Source organism: Bombus fervidus, chromosome 11, assembly GCF_041682495.2.
Source record: "Bombus fervidus isolate BK054 chromosome 11, iyBomFerv1, whole genome shotgun sequence".
Taxonomy (NCBI): Eukaryota; Metazoa; Arthropoda; class Insecta; order Hymenoptera; family Apidae; genus Bombus; species Bombus fervidus.
The window spans coordinates 9,315,641-9,337,198 of NC_091527.1; the positions used below are offsets into that span (position 1 = coordinate 9,315,641).

The 21,558-nt window shown below is 41.1% G+C and overlaps 1 protein-coding gene across 9 annotated transcripts; it reads right to left on the reverse strand.

The window, feature by feature from the left end:
* Positions 1 to 165: 165 nt before the first annotated feature.
* Positions 166 to 19,965, reverse strand: Unc79 (UNC-79 domain-containing protein). 9 transcript variants are annotated; one of them, XM_072012462.1, is made up of 48 exons: positions 19,485 to 19,964; positions 19,301 to 19,420; positions 19,069 to 19,230; positions 18,841 to 19,011; positions 18,672 to 18,761; positions 18,390 to 18,575; positions 18,076 to 18,308; positions 17,743 to 17,957; positions 15,095 to 15,120; positions 14,777 to 15,040; positions 12,846 to 12,987; positions 12,539 to 12,715; positions 12,177 to 12,454; positions 11,939 to 12,081; positions 11,625 to 11,846; positions 11,380 to 11,523; positions 10,943 to 11,072; positions 10,372 to 10,544; positions 10,155 to 10,303; positions 9,787 to 9,944; positions 9,520 to 9,701; positions 9,237 to 9,438; positions 8,956 to 9,150; positions 8,302 to 8,415; positions 7,332 to 7,480; positions 7,129 to 7,250; positions 6,804 to 7,035; positions 6,590 to 6,731; positions 6,317 to 6,506; positions 5,440 to 5,713; positions 5,032 to 5,339; positions 4,644 to 4,951; positions 4,489 to 4,584; positions 4,197 to 4,373; positions 4,044 to 4,132; positions 3,725 to 3,975; positions 3,532 to 3,645; positions 3,315 to 3,455; positions 3,073 to 3,227; positions 2,920 to 3,014; positions 2,429 to 2,680; positions 1,808 to 2,035; positions 1,593 to 1,748; positions 1,332 to 1,507; positions 1,007 to 1,271; positions 804 to 944; positions 609 to 731; positions 166 to 516 (listed from the first exon to the last, which is right to left on the reverse strand). In XM_072012462.1, exons 1-48 carry the CDS (start codon positions 19,504 to 19,506, stop codon positions 328 to 330), a joined length of 8,271 nt encoding a protein of 2,756 aa, XP_071868563.1. In that variant the 5' UTR covers positions 19,507 to 19,964; the 3' UTR covers positions 166 to 327. The 9 variants fall into 9 exon arrangements, with proteins under 9 accessions (XP_071868563.1, XP_071868567.1, XP_071868560.1 ...); XM_072012466.1 differs by having other exon boundaries at positions 14,816 to 15,040; positions 19,485 to 19,963; XM_072012459.1 differs by having other exon boundaries at positions 10,943 to 11,060; positions 14,777 to 15,120; positions 19,485 to 19,965.
* Between the last annotated feature and the right edge of the window lie 1,593 nt (positions 19,966 to 21,558).

Sequence of the window (21,558 nt, forward strand, 5' to 3'; positions counted from 1 at the left end):
TTGCAAATCCTGTTATCGCGTTGGATCGAATAAAATTACGAGTCTCATGATAAGGGGAACGTGACGCGTGCAAAATTCCACTTGGTTGTTTTTGCGTCTTACCTACGTGTCTTATTTGCAATAATCAAAATTTCTACTACATGGAATAAACAAATGACTACGAAATTTTAATATAATAAATATATTTTGTAACAATTAACAAATTATTATTGTTATACAGAATGCAACATTCATCTAAAATAATATAGGAATCAACGTTTTCGAAAACGTACTTTATAAAACACTTTCCGATCAACTAGACAGTTTATTTTCTTCGATTTATCTCTTTTAAATGGAATAAAATTGCGTGGCCGTAGAAGATTGCATTTCTATTTGTCCCATCTTGAACTGTAATCGATGCAGCCATCGTAAGAGCATGGCATTTGATTCTCGACGAGAGGAGACAAAGTGTTCGGACATTTTGTTGGGTGGAAAGTCTCGACAATTTTGCAAACGCACTTGTAAATGTCCTGGTAGCTAATTATATATAAATTTTTCATGATCAAGATCATCTTTCAAAAACGGAATTATTGGAACTGAAAACGAGCCGTTTTAATAATTCGTCTCACCTGAACATGATGCGAATATAGTATGGGACTCCAAAGGGGTAACAATTTACTTAACAGGATGGACCCACACTCAAGAAGAGCCTCGAGTAGACTCAGGAAATGCAAATTCACCATCTCAGCCAACTACAAAGGCAATTTTTTATTTGAGAGAAGAGGAGCCCTATTTCTGAAGACTTTTATGAACCGTTCACTTACTACTTTTGAGAATTGAATCAATTCCAATATACAGGGCGTTATCTTGCCCCAGAACTCCAATAAAATATTCATCGTAATGTTATGGCCCTCGCTATTCGATGGATTGTTTTTCGACAACTCTTCCAAATACATCGTCCACAACTAAATACAAACAACAACGATACCGTCAAACTAGATGTTAATTAATATACACAGATACGTACTTGACACAATATGAAAGCATGAAACAATGAAGACATGTGTAAGACCGATGCTTTAGATTGTTCTGGGAACCCAGAGAATATGACTTGCACGTGATCTGCAACATGGCAAGATACTTCCTGCGGTATCGGTTGCGCAGATGGAATCGATGGCCCGTGGGTGTGCGTATTATTATTGCCAGCATACATCGCAGTGTGCGTGAGAGAACCTAATAAGAGCCAGGATAGTAATCTGATGTGTCCTATACAGTCTACGTACTCTCGAGCTCTGTAAATGACATTAACTTGAGCGTTCTTGAAGTTATCTTAGTAATTCATCTTTAATTACCCTTGTTGTATCATCGAAGGTGCGCTATAGAGCCATGGAAGATATCGAGCGACAGCTCTGTTCTCTATATTATTGCCTCTAGTAATTTCTATCGCTACATATTGCGCGAGACCACATTTCAATATACCACCCAACGTATCCTCGTTTAATCCAGCCTGCATTCCCTTGCTGTAGCTCTACATCATCAGAAAATTCATTTAAAAATTATTAGTCTCGTTATTTGTCGTGGGTACGACTATTATTTAATGTTATTTCGACTACCTTCACTTTACTCAAAGTGTGAAAGTCTGCCAAGAAATCGAGCACATCTGACAGCTGATTCTTCAGTGACTCGGAGGCGTTCGTATTGTAAATTGGCGATACGTCCGTTTGGACGTTCTCCAAAGCGATCGTGTTAGGTAACGAGCCTCCAATGTCCTAACCATATTGAACCATAAATTATCCGATCATTATTTTTTAACAACCTTTCCCCTTACCTGAAGCACGAAGTGCAGAAGTAACAGAAAATTCGAATCCGGTATCGTGGTTTTGAATTTGATGGCTTGAATTAACTCGAACACGATGGTTCTTCCAAAGAAGTGTTTGTCTCTGTCTCTAGTGAAGGCTCTGTGACAGAGGTAGCACAGATCCGTCAGATAACTATACTTTATAGTAGAATTCTGAATGGCGTAGCTCAATACCTTGGCAAAGGGATCCAGCATACCCTGTAAACGTATCCCAACTAGATATTTTTGCAACAAAGATCTATAAAGCATTTAAAACGATTCCTTCTTGGGTCATTGTCTAACCTTGACCCTTTCAGGTGAAAAAAATTGATATTTTTTTTTAATGAAAACGCGAGTTTCCAAATAATTTAACTAAACCAGACCCAAGATCATAAAACAGAAATTCGCTGTAAAACCGTATCATAAATCAGTCTCGAACGAGCATCAAACGATCTCTTAGTCATCGAAAATTCTCGATCATTGCATCGGCCAGCCAGAAGGAATAAATCCTCCGGCACATTTACGTCTTCCCTATAGCGACGACGATCGCGCCGCAACGATAATAATCGCGAACATCTACGACAGGTTATTTACGAGCGGCGAACAGCTGACCTTCGACTGTTGAATGCTCGGGACCTTCAATAAAGAAATCATGATCCTTAATAACGAAGTGGTGTCTTCGATGGATGAGAGCATCAGCACTAGCCTACGGAACAGGCCATCGAACTGCGTCAGAAGACCGCTCCAGGTTGCTGCACCTGGACCCAGACCTGCTTCTAGCGGCAGACAGTCCAGGTAGCACGCTATGTTGTATAGTATTATCGGCAGGCGCTCCATTGGCAGAGATTTCTTTGCGTTTAGGGCCTGAAATATGAGGATACGATCATTCGTGATCATTATAGGTTGATAGCGATCAGTGGCAATTCTTATTGATCGTAACAAGCACTCATATCTGGATATATGTTTCGTAAAAGATTGTCTTATCGATTTTAGTCTCAATCTCCTTTTGTGAATTTTATGACCAAGGTGCGATTTCTTGCATAAATTGTATTAGTCATGACGTTTATAGCAAACTTGCAGACTTGGAATACGCGTAAAAGTACCTCGAGTAATAATTGCAGAGGTGCTATCGGGTTTAGTTCGTTGAAATCGACCAAGGCCTGAGTAACACTCTTGAAGAACTGCATTCTCGTAGATTCTGGAAAATGAAATGGATTGTCATAGGTCCCACAGAAGAGGTTGTAAAATCTTCGTACCATTTAGATGCGTTTGGAACATCTGCAAGAAAACTCCATTAGGCGCCAGTTGATGTAGAACACAACGGAGGAACTGATGCGCAACGCTGATTGCGCCACCGGGCAAATGCATGTTGGTCTCACTTTGCCAAGGGTACATCGCATTGAGAGCCACCCTGCAAACGAAAATGTATCATCGAGACACGTTTTTGCAGTGTCATGTTATTTGGAAATAGAACGGTAAAATAAAATTCGAGTCAGACTTTGTCACGACACGTAGGATTTCTGGCAAGAGCGGTGCTGCCAAGGATGGTTCACGATGGATGAACGTGCCTAGGTTGATGATGCATAAACCGAGTTCCTCGTCGGAATATTCCTCCTTTATCGTTCCACATTCCGAACACCTACGACAAATGTAGAAACCAAATCATGCATCATACAAAAATAAACATTTATTATTAACACCAAACTAAAAGCTACCTTTCGTAAATGCAGTCGTCTCCGATGCGGAATAAACTTTGCTTCAAGCTAAAATCAGCGTGGTAGGCTTGCTGGGATGCGACATCGAAGTTAGGTTGCAGTTGAGCACCAGACCTATGAACGATAAAAGAAGATCGTAATGTACGATCTTAAATCTCGGATAAAAGTGTTAGGAGTGTCTTCTAAAGTTTACCAAGAGTCTGTACGTCTGGATAATGGGCCATCGTGGTGTCCACTGATACTATCCTTTCGAGGCCTGTCTCGTTGAATACGAACGTGATCCTTTACTCTGCCTCTTCGATCAGGATCGAACACTCGAGAAGGGTAATCTGAGGATTCCATCGCTGGAGGCGGTGATTCTAGAGCTACCTGCTTGGTCAGTCTTCTCGGACTCGCTGATCTACTTGAGTGTACCTCGTTCGATGTTGGAACTAGAGATGCCGACTGAAAAATCGGCATTTCTTATTTTTTGCGTAGATAGTAGGACTTGCGAAATGAAAAGTACTTTTTACCATATTCTCAGACGTTGTGCTATCTTGCTTCACCGGTGGCTGTGCTTCGCCTTTACCATTTTCATTGTTATTGCTAAATCTATTAGAATCTGACAAATTTGACAGGGTATTATTGCCAATAAAAAATTTTTCTATCGAATAATATAAATTTACCGCCGATTTCTTGGACACCGAGCGCCTGACGAACGTGCTCGACCAAGCCACTGAAGTCTCTGTGAGGCCCGATAGGTAACAATCGTTCAGGCATAGGAAATTCCAGCTGCGATATGCTTCTAGGACTCGTTATGTCGCTGGACATACACGTTTCGCTATCCTGATCGAACGAGGAGCCTGAAAAGGTTATTTTATTTCTTTCTTATTCGACATCGTGTTTTTTTTGTATATCTTCGAAATAGTAGCTAGAATTGTGAAACAGTATAGCGTTTGAAAATTTACAAATACTCACTGACTGTTAACACATCCATCTTGGACAAAGGTGATTCAGGCGAACCGTAAGTATCATCGCAACGTAGAATTCGTTGACCTACGCTTGGTCGTGGAACTATAAAATTATCGAATCGATGAAAATTCCATTTGTCCTTTGTTAACAAAGATACTTACCAACTGGACGAATGGTAGTTCCAATTGGTAGAAGCCTTTCAACCGTTGGCGTGGTTAAGGGATGGGGAGGCTCGTGCCAGCTCGGCTGCTGGCCATTGTCGGTGCTCGTGACTTGCGAAGATATCGAACTGACTGCTGGAGAGCTCGAGTGGTCACTGCTCGTGACTGTAACCACTTGATTTGGAGACACAGGCGAAGCTATGGTCACACTTTGCTCTATACGCTTCTGACGACCCAGTTGTTTAGTATTTGGCGAATCTGAATTACCGGAGCCTGTTGGGGGTATCTTTTCTTTTTGGAGCTCGAATCTGTAGCGTAATCACGTTCGTCTTCGTCAGTATGAAAATGATACAGTGACATGTTATAGTAACGAAATGGATAATTTTACTTTTGAACTTGAGCTGGTAGAGTGGTTGCGAGAGCGCTGCATAATTCGAAAGGCTTCGAGGAAGCAGTGTCTCCGTTGAAAGCTATCTGTACAGTGATGTTTCTTTCTTGAGCTGCTTTTTCTGGCGCTGGCTTCTCTGGAATCGCTTTCTCTAGAATCCCTTTTTCTGCCCTTTCTGACATTTTATCGATTCTCGATACGGGAGAGTACCTTTGTAGATCTGCTTGACCACTTAGCAAAGTACTCGTCACCATCATTTTTACGCCCTCGTGAACGCTCCACTTCTTTTGGGGACCAGTTTTTGTACTCTATAGGAAAATAATAGGAAGCTAATTAGCGTCAAAGAACGTTTATTGGTGGCAAAAGAAGTGACATTCTAAATTATTTTAAGGTGAACCTTCTAAATACCTGATGAGAATCCTCCTCGCTACCAAGAAACCAAGTGGGTCGGCTGATCCCTTCAGATTTCCTGATGACGTTCTGATTGTTCCAATCCATTTTCGTCAAGACGTCGGTGGTGGTTCTAGATCCATGGAGCGAAACACTTCTGGTAACAGCAGTCGGGGTTTCCTCCAGTTCGCCGAGCGATCCACCACTGCTGCCATGCAAGGTGCTGTCAGATTTTGGGCTCTCGGGTATTGCAGCCAGCTCGGACTCCGTATCATCCGCATTGATCGAGTAGCTTTGCAGAGCATTCACAATAGCGGAAATTGTAACAAGCAGCTACTGGTGTAAGCACAGGCACAGATGTGTCATGATGTAATTCTCTCTGGGTCCTGGACTGTATATTCTCAAGATACTCTAGGTAACTCTAGAGCCTAGAATCTGCTAGATTCACTATTCGATTAAATGAAGGGAAGGAAATTCTACTTGATGTAAGAAAGGCCACCTCATAGGTTGTATCTCTCAGCTTTCGTTATTGCTACTTCGTTTCATGCCTATAGTAAAATACGAGAGAATGGTGGAAATATCGATATCTTTGTTCCCCTGGTCTTGAGTCGTATCGTGAAAATGATTCTAAGATCACTATATAAAGTAAAAAATAAATTTTGAATAGTCTTATGACAACTTGCTTCATCTATTCTTAAAAGAACATGATCATTCTAAATGAGATGATGATGATAAAAATCTGAAAAAGAAGTCAAGAAGTGCAGAATTCGCAAAGACGTCAACGTGAAACATTCCAAGCTGGAGTAGCCTAATGCTCTACCTTTCCATGGGGAATCTATGATATTGACTAGGATGCAGTGTTGCTAAGAACTAGGAAATGTGTAGATCAAATAACCTAGAGTGTTTGTTCGTGTAACGGCAGCTCGTTGTGCTTTCTTCCCAATGAGTCTCCATCTGACCATGCGTCGGTCCTGGACTCCGTTGATGAACCGATACCATGGGAGTCCTCATTGGAGGACTCTCGGTGTTCATATCTCCCATACCCATTAACTCATGGTCTACGCCTAGAGACGGTTGTGACACATCTGAAATTCAACAGAACGTTTTGTGAAGTCCAGTTTTCTTGTAGGAATGTACTTTTTATTTCAAAACTATTATCTGCGTATACCACGTGATCTGGATGGCGGACCACCCATCACTACGGTAGCTGGAATTCTTTTGCATTGATGATGCTGCGTGTCCAGGGTGTTTAATACGATCTTGATCAACACTTGCAACTGACTACACCACGGTTGCTGGCCATACTGACACTAGGCACAATGAGAAATGAATACAATTCTATGAAAAGGATGGAAAGATGTTTAAAAGGTTGTCTATCTCACCTTGTACAGTATGACGAGAAGAGACATTAACCAAGATCGTCTGTTATGGGGTTCGAGGTACCACAGACTGTAAGTTGGTGTTTGATGATCAGATGGAGGCACACCTTGCGGTGGACAAGGACAATGTTGAAGGATAGCGAGAACCGGAGGTGTCATCACCCATCCCATCACGTGATTCTGGTCTAGTAGTTGAGGAAGATTCGCGATGAAAACGTTGAATACAGGGGAAACTCTGAAGAGAACCGCGGAATTGTTACTTTGGTAATTGGTGTTGCTTCTTCTTTCTATTTTCCTTGTTATTATTATTATTATTATTACTGAATACCTTAATCGTTGTGGAGAAGTATGAAAAGTGCGTTCAGTTTGGTTGTAACCTAGTAGAAGATACAAATGGCGTAGCACGATTCCTTGTGTTTTCGACAGGGGTTTCTCATCCGTTGGATAAGCCTGTGTTTATCAATATTTTCTATTAATAACGGAGGATTCTGGATGAATCAATTAAAGAAAAAAAAACAATTGTTCGTTTACCTGGTCCTGTCTAGAAAGGAATTGCATCAACAAGAAGACCAACAAATGCATGGTTTCTTTGTCAGCTTCTTCCAAATCCACAATTCTGTGGGTGTATCCTGGTAACGCGCTAGCCTCGTCCACCATATTTAAAGAATGAACGTGACCATCTGTAATATCGAACGCTTGTAAATATGGTCCTTAATCAAAGTCAATCGAGTGAAATAAAACGACTGAAGTTCATAGAAATCTTACCATCATCGCTTGCATTTAAAAATTTTCTAAGACTTTCGTTATCTGCGATCATGCACAAGCAAAGCCTCTCTCGATGTCATCAACGAATTTCTAAGGCTACAAATCTACCTTACGTTGTTCAACACCGGGAAACTATCTACGAACATTCACAGTTATTAGGGTAAGCGATCTACCCACTACCAAGAAGAAGAAATCCATCGATCAACAGATAAATTGTCCAAAGGAACTACACGCTAATTTCTACTCGCTACAACTACACAGAAAACATTCTCTTTCAACTTCTACAAAATCTCAATCAAAATCGTCGGTCTTACGGACAAACTATACTCAAAACAACGGGGGAACAAAAGAATACTCTCAGTTCTGGAATTGTCATTTCCCTCGAACGAAATTCATCGCTTACAATTAGCTTCATAGCACAAAACCTACGCAATACAAGAACCAAATTCCCGTATAATCAAATCGATCGTCACGACAAAGGAAACACCTTTAACCCTTTTAGTTTAGTTAGTTCATATATAAAAAGAAAATGTCTAAAGCGAGCTCCTTTAAAGGAGGCTGACGAACCATCAAACTTACCACAAAGGTTCCACATCGAACATCCCCAAACATTATCGCGTTTCGCGTACACAGAGGGGGCAAAGGGGGTGTATATGTGTACGTGTATATGTGAGAACATAGATAACACAGAGGAGAACGGCCACGTCTAAGGCTAACATCAGCAACGCTACTCTACCTGGTATACTGTTATTAGGTGGGGTGGACCCCAGCAACTGACCCAGTCCGAATCTGGAGCTCTTGCGCTTCAGGATAGGCGCCGAGTATTGCCGGCTGTACACCTTCTCCTTTTCTGCGCGGTTCGACACAGTGCAACACAATTGAAAAACGCGTGTGACAGGTGAGGACGTGAAATGGTTGTAGACGTGGTTTTTACATGGACGATCGACTAGCTTTCTGTAACTCTAAAGCTAAGTAGCCAGCAAGAGAGTCGATAGAGATCGCGAATTGTCGATTGTAAAGTCCTTCGAGAGTTAGGAATTCTTCTTTGGTAATAGAATTTTGGAATATACAGGATGTCACGAAAGTATAGATCGACCACATGGATCATACTCTGTGTAAGGACTATAATTCTACTGATATCGGAATGCCCAGCTCTCTTTAAGGACTCGTTCGACTTTAACGGTATTCTGAAAGAACCTGATAAGTCTGTAATCTGACGTGACTCTCAACTTTGCAAGTAAAGATCAGAGGGACATTCTCTGACTCGGACTTCTATGTCTTCGAGTCCGACTCTTTACTTTATCCTTTAGATTTTCATGATTCATCGTCGATATTATAGTATTTGAAGCGAATCACGATATGTCGTTCATGAACCGTGAGATTCGTGTACCTTGTTTAGTGTCCTGTCGCGGAATCATCGACGCCGGCGCTGACATGGTACGTTTGTAGGGCCATTTCGTGCCAAAACTCGCGCTCAGCGTCTTTATAGAGTTTGTCCCGCTTCCATCCGACTGGGACAGAGCTTCCTGCGCTCTGTGCACCTTCTTCATGAAGATTTCGCTATTCAGGTCCGTGTTTCTAAGATCTGCGAATCGATTCATCGATTAATATACATAGCGTGCTAAGACCACTTCGGCAAATTCAATTTTACAGTTGAGTTTACAAACTGACCACGTAGATAGGGTACATCTCCGGATCGTTCCAAATTAATTTGAGCCTCGAGAAACAAAGCATCGAAACGATTCAAGAAAAACTCCCAAGTTAAAACATGTCTGTCGCTGAGGCTATTGTGTAACTGATACAGTGATTGGAGTACCATTGGACGATCGACTATCACTGTATCGAATTGAGTTTCCAAGCAGAGAATCAGAGACTACAGATGTTTAAATTAAACAAATAAATATTGTGTCAGAATAAATTAATAGATACGACTAGTTACGTATGCAAATCTTACTCTCATAGCTGTATCATGGATGGTACCAAGGTACAAGGTGGCTCTCTGAGCAACATAAACATTGCTGTCGTCCATACTCGCGACCAGATAACAGAACGCGTTTGCTAGAGCAGCTTGCAGACTCATAACATTTCTTAGAGGAGTGGAGTCCATGAATCTAGCTATCAGTGTGACTCTTTCGACTGTTGAACGTTAATAAATTGAGGAATTGATTTCTCTCAATTAGCCTATCAACCTCCTTCCTCCTACAGTATTTAATCGTTATACCTGCCACGAATCGGACGCGCCAATCCGAGTTATGGAATTCTTCCTGAATCAGACGCCAAAAAGTGTCCGTTCCACATGGTAAAGTCACGCAGTGGAGTAACAACGGCACGGTGACCTGGGCTATGTGAGAGTGTTCAGCGTTTAGAAGCTCCCATAGACTGTAGAAGGAAAGAAGCACAATTTAGTTCAAGAAAATCATTTAAAATCATTAAAACGGAGAGATATTGTTACTGAGGTGCAACGAATACCTGATGTTTCTATTCATCTGGAAGTATAAAGATGTTATTGACAAGGAATTGATAAATATCACCTTCCATGGAAGATATTATACTCGTATATTAAAATTCATAAGGAATAGTCTTACTTACTTTTTTATCAATAAATTTTCTTGGCACCATATGAAGAATCCTTGATGATCCTTCACCGCCATGTTGAAAGCGTCTCCGTAAAGGCACATCACGTTTAGACATTGAAGCATATAGTAGAGTATGTCAGGCTTGTCAATCGTCATTATCTCCTATGGATCGGAGAAATAGAAAACCGTTTCATCTCCTAGAATATTATCAGGTTTTACAAGTACTGTACCTTCAAAAGTTTGTGTATGTACTGTAGTTGTTCAGGAAGATCCTCGATATTAAATCGAAACTTTCCAACGGAGGTGTGCCAGAAGTCGTCCGCCTCATTTTCTGGACTTAGATTCAATGGTTGATCATTTTCTCCTATCAATCGAGGTTTGGCTACACTCACGGTGGCTGTGGCTGCAACAGAGAACCCTGATCCTTACGAAAGGTCCTTGATGCCTATGAAGAGATTGGTACGATAGCTAGGCAAATGTTAAATCTGTGGATTTATGGGATTTGAATATTTCGCGACCCGAAGTAGAATAAACCCGTGCTTGGTCAGGCATCAAACGCACGATTTCCCTCGGTCGATAAATTCGAAGTTGCGTTGATCGAAGGTATCGGCGTAATTCAGAAAATTCGTCTTCAAATAGTTTAAGTTAATTCAACGTTCACTGCAATTTTACGTGATTTTCAGTAATTTAAAAATTCGACATCGAACTCGGTATTCGAAATTTGATAATTATTTTTCGACTAACCACGTTCGATGGATTTTAAAAATACGAAAGGTAGAACCAGGCGAATGTTTGTATTACCTACGTCAGTCTCCGAAAGGGTAACTGCTCGAGCAACAGCTGACATGACCTTTTCCGTTGGCATGATAGCTGCGAGATCCAACTGCTCCGAAACTGTCTCTACTGTTGCTGTCATGATCTGTTCGAAGAACTGATATAAACGATCAAAGTAGCTACCTCCGGTCACATAGATTAGCCTACCGTGTTAATGGTTCACACAACGCCATTTTGCAGTAGAAGAAGAGAGACAGAGAGAGGCACACACAGTTTGTATTTTTTTTGTTTTTGTTTTTGTTAGACGAACAGCATGCTGCGTATTTTGTTGTTGCAGAAAGTGTTTCGCACAGAGAGATAGAAAGAAAGACGCTGTGTCTCTTAGGCAGTGTAACAAGATCGTGTAACAAGATAATAGAACATCTCAAATTTGTCAACGAGTGAAGTTTATTATGACAGTATACCTGAGGCATGTGTGCAAGAACGCCACCGACCGAGTGCATTTCCGGCACTGGCATACTAATTACCACGTCGGATTTTGAGTCTCCTTTTCGTGCTGCCTCTGGACTTTTACGTCCATGATCCTCCGCACTTTCGTCGACGATTTTCTGAACGTTAGAAGACAGTTGAATTTAAACAGAAAATTACAAAGAGACTTTAAGCGATCTGGTTGTTCGATCGTCACCGAATATTATCGTAAGGAACTCACGTCGGGCGGATAAGCTGGATTTTCCGGTGCCATGTAAGTGACCAATTGCAGGCATAATTGATGCCAGATCACGCTAGATTCACAATACGTACACTCAGCGACCGCGTTGCACGCGTGGCAGTTGTTCCAATTCGAGGCAACGATCGATTTCATCAATCGACACGCGTCCCTGCAAACCCACGTGTTAATCCCTGTGTGCTTATCTATGTTCTGCAATTCCATCTGTAATATTTGATACATTTCGTTAGATTCCTCGTTCATTCCTTCGTAATCATATCCTACTCTTAGATTTGTATCCGCCAAAATGGATGCACCTGTTTTAATAATATATCGAGCATAAGAATGCAACAGGATAAATTCAACTCCGAATTGGTAGTGAATTCCATGTGTCTCGGTGTTGGGACAACATCGTCGGACAACGGCGTCGATTTTCCTGATTCGTTTTCGACCACAGAACCTGTACATATTACGTATTAGTAAACCACCCTCCATTATCATGAAAACGTGAAAATTCACTTCCTTTACGAATCGGTAATTGCCATTTCGACGTACAAATAGTATTTCCTTCCTCGTCCTTCTTCTTCTTTCCTTTACTAGGCTTCTGCTCAGACTCGGCAATGTTCATGGTACCCATAACAGCCACGCCATCGCTGAACATGGAAAACAGTTGGCACAGAGGAATGCTGATCTCCAACATAGTTAGCGTTTGCAGCCAATTCAGAGCTTGTTCTTGAACCTTTGCGCAAGTGTTGACAAATCGTTTCGCCACGAAATTGTACATCTTCTTAGCGTCGAAGCCTAGAGGACTCATGTCCCGATCCAAAATTTTACTGGAGACGATAATCGAATAGTTTTCAAAATTTTCACCAAGAATTTTCTAGGCAAGAATCGTTCTTGAGCGAAGTATTTCGTACCATAAAATCATCTTTAATTCGTGCAGCTCGTACTCCGGTACGTCGTTCACCATGGCCTCCATCCAGTGTGGCATCACGTAGTCCCAAACGTCTGGGGTAATTACTTCGTAGGGGACTAAGCAGAACAAGCGATTTAGGCCATCTTTTAAGTGCGACGTCCTCGAGGCCAATGTTTCCCTTAATTGCAATCATTCGTTTGTCAAAATCAGCTTTATTTAGGTATATATATTTTTTTTTAATTAATTTCTATGGCTAAATTAATTTTATTACTCCTCGAATTCCTAACAACAATTTTCAACATTCGCACCAGTGTCCCCCGACTCGAACGTAGTCCGCCGGATGTGGAAGAAGACAAGAAATGAAAACTTCGTAATGAGTTTTCATCACTTCCGACAGCCATCCACAGACGTATTCGGTTTTCAATTTCTCCAATGCACTCTCTGCTTGTCCTATGGTAAAACATCACGATAGATCAGACGTTGTTCTTAAGAAAACACCTCTTATAGTACGTTTGAGAATATCACTGGTCGAATTTACCGTAGAAACCGGGTACTTTATCAGTTCGTGTGTTTTCGAATGGAAACGATACAAAAGCGGAATTTTGGATCACACAGCAAACACGGGGAAGGTACAAAGCTATTGAATCTGTATTAGCAGTGTTACTTCGACAGCATGCAGAAAGTATCATTGAATCTCTGAATCGATCACCGAAGGAATTTTTAGAAACCGATCGATCCAATTGTATTCTTATTTGGAAAATTCTTCGCGAGTTTTAACATGGCTATTCTCGAGAAAGAATCACTACTTCGATGCATAGAAACTTCGCACGTAATTCTTTCAGCGTTGTCATTCTATGCATCGATCTTTGAGAGACTCGATCAGCCGCGACGCAGACGCACTCTTGTTCCTTATTTCTGAGATTTCAGTGGAAGCTCTTCGTGTGTGTGTGTGTGTGTGTGCGTGTGTGTGTGACATGCACACGTAAAGGCAACTTAACGCATAGGCGTCAACCTAGCAGATCGTCGGCGAATATCAAGAATTTTCTACAGTCCCTAACCATCGAATGTAAGAAATGTCATTTTACCAGGCAAAAGTACTATGTTACAAACAGCAAATTATACTCTTTTCTTTACGCTGTTCAACTTGTTATTAAAAGTTTCGGATGGTCCAAACTCGATAGCCGAGGGCTGCATTCACGTAACATCAAATATCAATTCTACCTATGAGAGAAGAAAATTCTATAGGTGTACTTCAAACTACACAGTAACGAAGTAAGGGAATAAACTCTGAAACGATAAGAAATGAAATATAGAAAGATCGGAGAAACAAGCTGGAACAGCTGCAAAGCTGACGCCTCTACGACAACGAGTTCAACAGAGGAAACATCGAATACATTGATTTACTGATACAATTTACAGACACACACACAAAAAAAAAAAGTAGGGAGAATTTAGAGAGAGAAACAGAAAGACAACATTGAAAGCTATTCAATTGGAATATGACGAACGGCGATAGTGTTCACGATCAAGCTCTTGTCAAAACACTAACAAATGTGTAACATGTAAATGTCTTTTTACCTAACCATGAGGATTATTCATTTTCTCTGTTTCGTTCTTTTCTAGTCACCACTTTGTCTAACGTTAAATATCGTATCGAGTGTAAAACATGGAGTAGTAATTGTGTCGAAAGCATCTGAAGACAAAGCGAAAGAAAAAGAACGAAAACCAATGGAAAAATCGGCGATCCGCTCGAATGTGCCTACGATCGCGGCCAAACACTACCTACGGTCTAGTGATGGGCTCGAGATGCTTCGAATCTCGTCGAGTACGACGCTCGTGTCTCGTGTTGCTTCGACTCAGGCTACAGTTGCAGTGGACGAACTGTTGTTCTCACGGATGAACAACATCTGAACGCCGAAATGCACACACTCGTAAGAATCTACATTGGACGTGTTTGTGAGAAGGACAATTCGTCGCAACACGTATTTACCATAACCACGGTCTAATAAAAAAACAAGAGGTTTTAAAAAAACTAAAAAGCCTTCGAAACGTCAAAGAAAGGAATTCATATCGTTTTGCAATTATTTGAAATTTGTCGTCAATCGCTTGAAAAGATTCGGAGCAACATCGTGACATCGTCGTCGTTACTCGACATTATCCAAGACGTTCCGCCGCCCATTCACTGTTCATCTACGTTCTACGTTCATTAAGTGTATAAATATGCGAAGTGTTAAATTACCAACAGAAAAGATAAGGTGCATAAGGCTTTTTTTAGTACCATCGAAAGAGTAGGCAGTAACATGAAACCAATGAAATAGCATTGACAATAAACGGCCGAGTATTTCGATCGAGGTTTCTTGATTCGGCGTGCAAAGCCCGACCAGCAGCCAGACACCGTATCTTCCAAGTAGCTGTCTCTCCTCCAAGGTAGCCGAATCGAATTGCCCACCGCTCCCGCTACCAGAACCACCCCCGCTGCTCCCACCGCCGCTCCCTGGGAATCCTGCGCTTCCCTTATTAGTATTTATTTCCAAGATGTCTCGGTTACTATCCATACTTAGCGGTTCAGCTTCCTTAAGCAGGCTGCAAGTAGAGAGGAAACCTGGTCAGTGGGATGTCAAACGCGATCTACGGCCACGTCTGGTTGTGGTCGGCTAAACACCGGCAATTTTTCGCACGGTAATTTTTTCAACTGATCGTTAAATATGATTTTTAACTGAGATCGACACTCTCTCGGTAAAATCTATCACTTGGAATCGATAGACGAAGGTTCTCGTTGTTTTATATTGAAATATTAGCCGATAAATAGTTTCGTTGGTATATCGAGTTATGGTAATAATAAGAGAAAGAGCGAATTTGGTCGGAAGTGAGACTTGAATGCAAATAAAGGAACAAATTTCAGTGCGACTATTACTTTCGACGTTGTTTTCAATTTTGATCCTGCCGCGATTCGAAGCTTCCACTAACGATTTCAGGCGAGCCAGAAAATGAAAGAACACCGAACGTCGAAGAATCGAAGCTTCCACGTTCAATGGTAATTTGAATTCCTTCACGATCCCTTTCTTACTTATAATTGGCAGAATATCACACCCTTTTGTATCAGAAAAGATAATAAAGAATCGTGTGACGGTATCGATCGTGAAACAGTTCATAAAATTTTATATTAAACAACGACAATGTCGATCTACTATTCGGACATTCTGTGTTACAAATGTTCCAAAATAGAAATCCGATTGATCTACGTCGACCACAACGTCTGTTCGATCAGACGCGACTTTAGATCGTGCTCACCATAAGAAATTATATCCATTTATAATAGCATATAGACAATTAGATCGTCGAGAGAAATCTTGAAAGAATTCCTATCTCAAATGACAGCAAATGTAATTCACTGTTCCGTGTTCTATAATTCTAACTACGGGGACTCATGCTAGTTTCAAGATATCAAAACTACATGCAGTATTGATGTGTCGACATTCGAGAAGTAACATTCTAGACTATAAAAAAAAAAAAAAGAAAGAAAGAAAGAAAAGAAAAAAAAAAAAGAAATATCAGTGAATAGAAGATATCAAGAATATTGGAAAAAAAAGATTTCAGTGTTTCATAGAGTCCGCGATTCTATTATGAAAATAACAATTGAAAAAAAAAAACAGAAAAAAATCAGATCCCCGGATATCCCGTTAAAAGAGTGTCTCTGTTCGTGCAGCATACCAGTGTGTCTCGGGTAATGGGTATCTATTCAAGCCTGCACCAGTGGGTCCGTTTTTATTTGTAGAAACGGTACCAAGCTGCTGGTGCGTCGTATCCAGGACGTGATACGGCGTGGTGTCCTCGCATTGCAACTTTAAGGTGCACTTTTCCTATGCTCTCTACTGTGAGGCTGAATGCTTCGGAGTCACGTGTCTTTCGCTTGTGGATAACTCGAAGAAAAACTTGTCCACGCTAGCCGCCATCCGGTTTCGAACGCTCTCCACGATTTTCGAGGCGACTTCGGTGCTGCACTTTTCATTGAACGTTTTCAATAGTCGATAGAAGCGATTTAGTGAAAGTTTATTCACGTTGGTTATCGCATCTCGACTCCTTTAATTCGCGAGTCGCTGAATCACGTTAACGCTGGCTCTAAAATCTCTAGAATTTTGAAATTTTTGCAAAGACAAGTTTCTTATTTTGAGATTATATCCCCGACGAATCCATAGAGATTTTCGAAGTCTGGAGGCTTTAGCGTCTATGACGGATCGAGATGTACGCGAAACAATTTATTATCAAGTATGATAAAAAGGAACGTGGAAGATACATTCTTGATCGGAATAGGGTGACATGCGACATCTCGATCGTTTCTGTGAATATTCAAACACAATAATATGGAGCATCGATTAACCACGTTTAATGGAAATTACTGTAATCGACAATTTATGCTACACGAAAATATAGCAGAAGAGTTGCTTCGATGTATCCTAAGTGTCCATTGAACGTAGTTACAGCATAATGTCTTACCAAGCAGGATGGACCAGCACGAACAAACACGCAAAGCAACAATGATCCTGCGATCATTCGTTAGTACGCGTCATCGTGTTACTTTCGAACACATCGAAGATTGGACATCGTGGATAGTGATTAACAACCATCGTTTGGATGCGACCTGTTACCGCTAAATAAATAATTAGCTATCCCGTTAACTACAATTTTTAACGATAAATTTTTCTTTTTTTCAATGGAAATTTTTTAATATCGTAGAGTTACCGTGTATATAAGAAATGAACACATAATTAATGCATAACGTACGATCATGGTCGCGATCTGTGGGTTGGTAAACACGAATGAAACCAATCGAACTGCATCAACGTGCGTCGCATACGTTCACGTCATCAAAAAACGCTTCTGTCGCAGAAAGAACTTTGACATCGACGATACGCTAGAGACAAGAGACTCTGTATCTTTCTTACTATATTTAGATAATCATAGGCTCAAAATTTAGGATATTTAATCGATTGAAATTCTTAATGTTTAAACGTATCAGAGATCCGTGTGAGCGAATCTCTCGTCTCTAGTCGCGACAACGTCTCATTAAACTCGTGCAAATTACAACGACTGTTAGTGTCCCTTGTCCCAACCATAGTCCCCATCCTTGTTCCGATATCTTTCGAACGTTAAGCGATACAGGATCTTTTAGCAAATAGAAAATAGGTTGGAAGTTAGGTGTCTCACCTGACGATCGCTTGTACCATATAGGTCTGCGTCTGAGGATCCAATTTCGATATGTGAGGCAACGCCGTATGATACACGTGGTCCTCACCTCGGCCTTTATCGTGTCGATTAGTGTGACATTTCTGGCAATAGCGAATCGGATGGTTTCCGTTGTAGCTGGCGCATTCGGTGGAGAAACAGACGCTGATCGCCGACTTGTCTGTGGCTTTACAGTTCTGACGTGATTTAGAAATGTTAAGACGTGTGAAAGGGATTAAATTCTCGATAGAAACACCTACTCTCGTGTCTGAATTTATTTTAGATGAATTTTCAACTAAAAACCATTCGACTCACCTTATTTTCGCATATCATCGATACCTGTTGCATGGGATGCAAAATGTCGTAGAACATTTGATTAGGATGCGCCCTGTGTATTTCATTCGCGCATTCGATACACAGATACATAGGTGGCGGTGTTTCTGTAGCGAATGTGATAGATATTCGATGATCGTAACAAACTTTGCCAGCTTCGGCGTTGCCCGCGTTTGGACAAGAATCTCTTTGACAGACGAATGGTGCCAAATCATCTGCATATGTTAAATTCATATTTTGTATTTTATCGAACGAAGGTTTCAGCGATATTATGAAAACCCTACGGGGAAACGCACTTGCGAATTTCATTAGAACCGCCCTTCGATCGAAGAGATTCGGATTGAACGATGGCCAGTAGTAGAAGAGTAATTTAGCTGCTGAAGCTCTTGCCGGTGCCGTGCCATAAGCAACCACGCAAAGAATGTCTTTTACCACGCCTGGTTTCAGTGCCATTAGACATTCCAATAGTTGACAATGGTGAGCTAAACAATCATAGACGTTTAGACAATTTTTCTTGGAATCTTTAATTACGAATACATCTCTGCATCTTATAAAAATATAACGATGAAAATTAGAACCTGGGTTAGTGGAGTATTGAAAGATCATCATGATAACAGCCGCTATCGACTGACTAGCCGCGTTCTCCGTTCCATCCTCGGTTTTCCTTGCTATAATTAAAGGAACATATTTGAAATAATCAAACATGTTTTAGTCTCTGTATCTATTGCACGAAACGAAGACACCTACTGATGGTGAATGGTAGAATGTAGAAACAGAGATAGTTGACGATATCTTGATGAAGTTCCACTGGAAGTACCGAGATCGAGCTGGCCGTGAGGTAAGGTACATTGTCGATCATATCGTGGTCCAAAAAAGGCAAGAGACACGCGAGACACTGAAGCAATGCCTGTCCAAACACTGAAACATGGATCTTGAATTGCAGAGGATCGAATAAAAAGAAAATATAGGACAGACCTTGCAAACCGGTGTGAATGGAGGAAACAACATCGATCAGCTGAGTGAGCGCGTTGTACAGCTGTTTGTAATCCAAATTCGGATAAAGAGCCATACGTTCTGCGTCGTACTTCTGAGACTTGATCATTTCGAAAGGTGCTTCGCGAACTTCTTTTAACAGGGCTGTGAAACAAAGCATAAATTATCAAACGATTTTTAACAGACACGGATAAAAGGATATTGCGATTATTACACAGCAGCATTTGAGAAAAGAATTTGACTGTGTTTGCCATGTCGAGACCAGAAGGTACAGGTTGACTACCGTGAAGAAGTCTCTGATAGTAGTCGTGGAGATTAGTTAACTTCAATGAATCTGAAAAAGAGCAGTTATACGTAAATAAATATATAAAATATCGCGTCATTTTTCTAGTACTTACATGCTGCGAATCTGGTCCCCATTTTCTGTATTTTTTACTCCTTTTGTACTTTACTAAAGTGACAAGGCCACGGTACACAGATGATAATCAAAACACCACGAATTTCACGTTACGCCATTGTCAACCACCTGCATTTCCTCGTCTTATTTGTGAATTTTTCCTCGTTTGATCGTCGCGATTATGATGAACGACATAAAACGCGAGACCTCTCTTCGTGATATGTTTTGCAACTGCAGAATCAGCACGGGTCCATTCCAGCACAGTCGTCGATGGAGAATGAGCGCGCAGGTCGTATCGACCTGTTTGTGAGAGCGGCGCCCTCTCATCTTTTCATCCCCTTCCGGGGCAGAGCTCAGTTCCCGGGAAAATCCAAGAGACACGAACAAATTTGCAAACTACTCGGAAATCTTCATAGCTGATATCGATGTTCTAACGTAGATTCGATTTATAATAATTAATCAGAGATAGCGAGGGATCTACCTTAATGAAATCGAACACGATGCTACCAATGTTCGTTGAGTACGACGTTTTTACGATGAAAATTATATAATCATTTTATTCTTTATCATTTTTTAAATCGCTGACATCATTGTTTCGATCGAGCGATGTTGGCGCGTTTGGGAATTTATTCCGACCAACGAGAAATAGAATCCGTCGACCGATGCTCGTTAAACGAGATATATATCATGGTCTAATGACGGAAAGCCGTCTGAAGACGCGTTATGTAAGAAGCTTCCGTGCGATCACGTAACTTCGATCGCATGAGGTTTGACAATTATTCCGTAATATCATTATCCTTGATCCAATGAGCTGCAATTACGGTCTTTAAGAGATTACCAGGTACCGTGGAATTTACGACAGAGCTGCATTAGTAAACGAGCCTTTCAGATTGTTACCTGTTATCCGTACTTCGTTTCGGAAAACGTTTCGAAACGTTGATAAGATAGTCACGTGTCTACACTGGTGATTAAGTGGTCTACTCTAAAACTTTAGATATCCGACTCTGAATCGGTGATTCGAGATTTTATAATTTCCTTACTTACATCTTTCAACCTAACCGCTTGTTTTTATTCTACGATTATGCCATATTAAGATTCTCTGATCATAAAGCGTTTGAAAAACGAGCGAATAAAGCAAAGTCAGAAAACAAAGAAAAGTGTACCTGCCCTATTTTTCTCGTATGATCTTCGTGTATTACGTCACTGTATTTATTTAAAGAGCCAGGCTAATGGAATCCATTTTCCCGGAACCGAGGGAGGGAAGATAGAAAGGATGGGACGAGGGGAAAGGAAATTTGAGAGGGAGGAAAGAAGAAAATTACTCTGTTGGATTCGTAGCTGTAAAAAATCGTTCCTTGATCATCCGCAACAGTTGTCGAGCTAAACAATCCCACGGATTTCGTAGTGACTTTCGTGCTAAAGCACCGTGAACCAGGCTGTAACTGTGTCACGAGGGGTCGATTCTAGGTCGACCTATGACGTACGACTCGCAATCGATATCATCTAAATACGATACACACTTGCGAGTGGTGAAGTCATTCTCCGGAATACGTGCACTTTGCGCGCGGATGTTCGATCGCCATGCCGCGCCGCTTGTTAATCGAAATATATCTACGACGACACCGGAACCCACCTTTAAATATACCTTCCGTGTCCTGTAATACGCGCTAGGCCGATCGATCTCGTCGACACCTGCCTTCGACCCGTCAACGTGTCATAACAATCGAATCAAAGCAATCTGTTCATTGTGACGTTGCCACGTCATTTACATGGAAACGTGGCTAACACGTATTCTTTCGAGAATTTTTATTTTCTAATGATGTAGAAGGATGGAAATAAAAGTTTAATATCTTGATAGCCAAAAGAATTGTTGCGAGATTGAAGAAAGGAACTGTTGAAAAGGAGGTGAATTATAGAGGAAACGATATCTCGATCGGTAATTTTCGAATATTCGCAGGGACGAAAGACGAAACGATCGAATCGATACGAAAAAATCCGTGTACTCGATTAAATTACGAAATTGCTTTAGGGTAGCGGTGCGATTGAAATTAAACGAACGCCGCGTGTGGCGGTCG

Excerpts from the sequence above, each read along its gene's own strand:
- Unc79 (XM_072012458.1), bottom strand. The coding sequence starts at position 19,506 with ATGGGGACCAGATTCGCAGCAT. Across the intron at positions 9,702-9,786 it reads GCGCGTCCGATTCGTGGCAG|TCGAAAGAGTCACACTGATA; the intron begins GTATAACGATTA and ends AACGTTCAACAG. Across the intron at positions 3,976-4,043 it reads GCACAACGTCTGAGAATATG|TCGGCATCTCTAGTTCCAAC; the intron begins GTAAAAAGTACT and ends CCGATTTTTCAG.